Here is a 5,029-nt window from a genome sequence, read left to right on the forward strand (position 1 = left end):
CCTTCCCCCATGAGCCCGGGTGCGGAACACGCTCCCTGGCTTAGCAAACCCAGACCAGGCCTTCCGGGGGGCTTCAAGGCAGGAAGCCCAGAGCCTCCTGGGTGGGGCCTGATCGCTCTCCTCCCATAATCCTCCTGTCCTCCCATAATCCTCCTGTCTCCACGTGGCGCCTGCCATCCTCCATCTTTGGCTGCAGGCCTCAGCCTGCTCCCAAAGGCCCCTCATGTCTGCAGGCCCGGCCTCACCACGTGACCCTTTCCGTGCCGTGATCCCCGGCACCCGTGAGACCCCTCCTCCGAGACCCCTCCTCCGCATTGTGCCCCCTCCCCAGCCCCACCCACTCCCCGCCCCCACCCCATCTCCTTTCTCCTGTGCTTCGTCCCTGACACCCCACCGCATGGCTTCACCGGCCCCACCCTCCCCCCCCCCTGGTTCCTACACCCCTCCCGGTGTGTGCTTGGCTTCGGCCCTCCCTCCCCCTCCCCCTGCAGCCCTCCCTCCCCCCCTTCATGTCCCAGTCCCCATCCACACCCACCCCAGACAAGCAAGCCATGGCACAAACGACTGTAACTGTGAATTTATTGATGAGTCCAGGGCCTCTGGGGAGGCCCTGGTGGGGAGGGGCACAGGGCAAAGTGGGTGTCATGGAATGTTTGGAGTGGCTCCAGACTTGGCGAGGTAAGGGCGGAGGCCTCAGGCACGCAGCCGCCCCGCTGGCCCGCCCGCAGAGATGGATGGACGATGGACGGCCGGAGAGGCGGGCGCTGGGGCGGCGGACCGAAGAGGCCCGCACACTCATGACACTCGACACTCACACAGAGAGACTCGAGGACGTCTCCAGAACTCCAAACCAGTGCAAAAGACTTAGTGCAAATTAACTGAGAAGGGATGGGTGGGGAAACAAGAGTCATGGATGCCTGGAGTCTCTCAAGTGAAGAAGAAAGGAAAGGCAAGAAACAAACACACAAAGGAAAGGATGAACGAGAAGAAGAGAGGAGGGAAGCGATGCTGGCATCCCAGGCAGAGGCCTGGCCCTGGGATGCTGGGTGGCTGGTGGTCTCCTGGGCGTGGCAGGGGGTGGCCATGGAGATGGAACTGTGGGGGGGTGGGGTCTCGGGTCTGCTCGTCCACGGTGTTCACGTGGTCTGTTCCTTTGGCTTCACCTGCCAAGAGTGACGTGGCACATGATGGGGGGGTGGGGTGGGGGCGGGGCTTGGGAAGCTTCCAGAAGGGTGCCCTGGCTCACCTCGAAGAGTTGATTCCTGAGGCAAGTTGTGTCTTGTTGTGTTTCCTGAGTTGCAGCATTTTTCTTGATTCAGAGCTAGACGGACTTGAAGAAGTCCCCGGATTCGAAGGCCCAGACGTGAGCTGGGTAGCACCATTTCTGTGGGTGGAGGACATGAGTCCCCTGGCCTCTGCCCACGCGTGCCCCGTTGGCCGCACGCGCGCTCAGGAAGGCCTCACCTGTTCATCTGGAGGGGTTCGAGGGGGAAGGGTGTGCCCAGAGAGCAGCAGTGTGTGTGTGAGCTCTCTCGGAAAAGCTAAGGAACAGACGTTGGTTGTGGGAGCCTCCCGCCTGTGGTGCCAGCCAGGTTGTTCTGGGGGAGACAGAGTTGGGGTGTGTGAACTGGGGCGTGGCCAGGGGTTGGGGGCGGGGCTTCACCCGCTGTGCCCCACCCCCTGCAGTGCAGTGAGGGGGGGGGGAGCAGGATTCACACTCATCACACTCACCCGGAAAGCTGAACGGCAGTCTCTCCCCTGCCCTCACCGTCACACCGGACCATATCATATCTCTCAAGTAGATTCATTGCACTGACGTCCTGGCCTTTAAGACTGACTGGCCCGTCCACCCCTGCTGGAGACCTGGCTGTGGTGGGAGTGGCGGGGGGGGGGGGGGGGGGGGGAGACAAAGAAAGTGCTGGTTAGACACGGTGGGGGCGGGGGGGGGGTGGCGCTACTGGGGGGCCGGGCACTTACCCTCGCCTCCAGTCCGAGCGTGAGAGGCACCGGTCGCCCCTCTGTCGCTGCCCGTAAGGCCCGCCTTGGCCGTGGGCTCCGGAGGCCGGTACCTTGCCGCTCGCCACCTGTAGCCTGGCCTCGCCCTGCCTGCGCCCCTACCTCCCTCCCCGGAGATTGCACTTACTCTGCCCCGCCTGCCCCGCCTGGTCTGGCTTTGCCCCATGCCCTTGACTCCCCTGGTGCTGTCCTGTCTTGCCAGACCCAGGGGCTGAGCGGTTAGGGCATACAGCGTGAACAAGTCCACTGTGGGCCCTCTCCGCGCCAGCCCCTGGGCCGCAGTACCGCGCGCGGGAGTGCTGTGTCCGCAGGCCGGGCCCACTGCAGCCTCCTTGCTGCGAGAGTCCCTCTGGAGCCCGCCACCCACGGCCACCGGCCCTCCCTCTGGTGACGCCGTCGGCTGCGTACTGCCCTTCTTTCCCGCTCTCCTGTCCTCGACGCTCTGGCCCGGGCCACGCTGAGGCCCTGCCAGAGACACCCAGGATCCCGCTTCTATGTGAATTGCGGTGGATGATGAGGTGGCGGCTGGGGGCCTGTCTTCCTCGTGTCCCCCCCCCACCCCATCCAACCCACCAAGACTGGGACGCTCCTGCGCTCCCTGCTGGCAGCCCTGCGTCTGCTCCTCCCCCTCCCCACGCCCTCTGAAGATGCTCGCTCAATCCGGGGCTGCCCCTGGCCCCCCCGGCCTTCCCCGTCTCGGCTCCCCCCGAGAAGATGTCCCCTTGGCTGCCTGTCCTGTCTCCTTCTGCCCGCCGCCGTGCCGGGAGGCTGGGACACTTCTCCTCTGCGGCCCCGTGCCCTCCACCTCCATGTTCCAGAAGGCTAGGGCAGCGAGGCCAGAGAGAGAAGAGAACTCACCTGCCCAGCAGACGGCGTTCCTCACCTGCCCACCGCTGCCAGCTACACCTCCACCGCCCAGGCCTGGGGGTCGAACCCTGCCCAGCAGCTCCCCCTTGTCCAACCAGCCGCCACGTCCTGTAACCAAAAGTGACCGGGATGAATGCCTGGCTCCCTCCCCTCTCCAGCCCTAGCTCGAGCCCGTCAGCCCTCCCCGATGGTACCCTTCCGCCACCACGCCCGGAGCCAGCCGATGTCCCCCCGGCTCCCAGCCCCACCGCCTCCGCCGAGCCCGAGCTAGCCCCTCCGCCCTTCTCCATTCCCGCCAGACTCCAGACGGCCAAGGTGCTCCTTGGCCCCCACGACTCTCCTCCAGCACCCCATCTTCCCCAGTTTCCCCCGTTTCCCCCCCCACCCACCCACCCTCCCACCCACCCCCCTCCCTCACCCTGCTCTTCGGGCCCCTAACCCGGGCTTTTTCTAACTGGGGTGGCCCCGCCCAGAATTCCCGCCCCTGCCCCGCTAGCCAATCAGAGCGAATCCCTGCCGGGGCCCCCGCAGGGCCCACCTCCGCCCCCGGTCCGTTCCAGCACCCGCCCAGCCCGCTCACCCCAGCCCGCTCACGCCCGTCCTGGAATTCTCCAAAGACAGCCTCCCCACACCCCTCCTTTGGTATCTCTTAGGCAGGTCTTGGCGCTGGCCCGAGCACCCGCTCCGGGCTGAGAACTTCTGTCTTCTTCATGGACCGCGTGGCGCGTGCCCGCCCGCGGGAACTCTGCCCGCCAGCAGGGGCAGCTCCCGCTCGCGGTCTGTGCTAGGGGGTCTCGCGGGCCTCCCCAGGGGGAGCACTCTGCGGTCGACGTCTACCCTCCCGGCCGCTAGCTTCGGTTCACTCTCGGGGTCCCAGGACTCAACAATAGAAGTTGCCAGGAACCGCACACGGGGAGTGGGGAATGGTCAAGACTCGGGGCCTGTGTGTCCAGGGCAACAGCCGGGCTATGCCTTTGCTCATTCTGGCCTCAGTGGCCTCCCCAGCACACCGAGTTGGGGTACCCCAGGGCCCCCTCCTGGCCCCCTCCCCGAGGTCCACATGGTGCACGCACCCCAGTGAAGGCCTCGGGAGGTGCTGCAGCCTCCCTGGGCTGCTGAGCACGGGAGGCACTGGACGCACTCGGTGACAGCAGGGGACAGCAGGGGGGGGGCAGCGCCCCTGGCCCCTTGGATCTCCGGCCTCTCTCGGCCTCCACCAAGGTGGCGGTGGAACCATGGCATCACAGTGTTTGCTCGATAAGTTACACAATCTGGTGGCCCAAGGAGGGAGGGACCCTAGGACCCAATGTCATCTAGGACCAACGGCCAAGGACCCCAGATCTGTCCCAGACTGGCCATGTGGCAGGGTCTCAGGCGGGTGTGGGTTAGGGGATGCTTCAATACTTTGAGCAGACTTTTGGGAGGTCTTGTGTTCCCACGAAGTGTTGGCTGCTGGCTAGTGTGGTTGTGGGTGAGCTCCATTGTCACTACATGAACCCCAGACCTCACCTTGGCAGACCCCAAGTTACAGGACAGGCCAAACCCCCTCATCTGCCCTGAGGGGACCCTCAGCCTCCACACCGTCATCATGCGGTCTCTCTACACCCTCAAGCGTGTGTGCTCTGAGGGAGGGAGGCAACACCCCAGTCCCGCTCAGTCTTGGGTAAGATTGGAAAGAATACCCCAGAGCACTGGTACCGGCTGCATCATCACAGAAGGGCTCTCCAAAAATCGGGAGCCCCATCCTCCAAGACTGGGGACCCCTCCCATCTCCCTGAATGTCAACAACACGGTCTGGGGGTACATTCAGGTAGCCTCGGGGGTTTGCAAAAGTCTTGTACCCCAATGACCCTGGACACCCTATGACACCAGAATGGGTACTAAGGGTGAACCCCAACATCAGCTGCTGGTCGCCAGGCTTCAGCGTGTGAGACCCTGCCTCCACCAAGTGGCTACTTCTGCTCTTTTACCAGCTGAATTCTGCTCCGTCTGGGGCGGGAGCCGAGCCCGATGGTTTAGGGTCCAATACCAAGGGGGATCACTCCAGAAGCACACAACAGACAGGCCCTCATCCACATGACGCCGGTGAACTCCAATCTCGGCTGCCCCAGGGCTTCTGTGTGTGCGTTAGTTAGAGTGCGCTGCG

The 5,029-nt window shown here is 64.6% G+C and overlaps 1 protein-coding gene across 1 annotated transcript; it reads right to left on the reverse strand.

The window, feature by feature from the left end:
- Positions 1 to 873: 873 nt before the first annotated feature.
- On the reverse strand, positions 874 to 4,627 carry LOC105989049. The gene is made up of 7 exons (XM_013020858.1): positions 4,582 to 4,627; positions 2,875 to 2,991; positions 1,978 to 2,670; positions 1,732 to 1,867; positions 1,465 to 1,598; positions 1,247 to 1,384; positions 874 to 1,163 (listed from the first exon to the last, which is right to left on the reverse strand). The coding sequence occupies exons 1-5, from the start codon at positions 4,625 to 4,627 to the stop codon at positions 1,469 to 1,471; spliced, it is 1,122 nt and encodes a 373-aa protein (XP_012876312.1). The 3' UTR covers positions 874 to 1,163; positions 1,247 to 1,384; positions 1,465 to 1,468.
- Positions 4,628 to 5,029: the final 402 nt, after the last annotated feature.

Source organism: Dipodomys ordii, unplaced genomic scaffold (assembly GCF_000151885.1).
Source record: "Dipodomys ordii isolate 6190 unplaced genomic scaffold, Dord_2.0 Scaffold54, whole genome shotgun sequence".
In the NCBI taxonomy this organism is placed as follows: Eukaryota; Metazoa; Chordata; class Mammalia; order Rodentia; family Heteromyidae; genus Dipodomys; species Dipodomys ordii.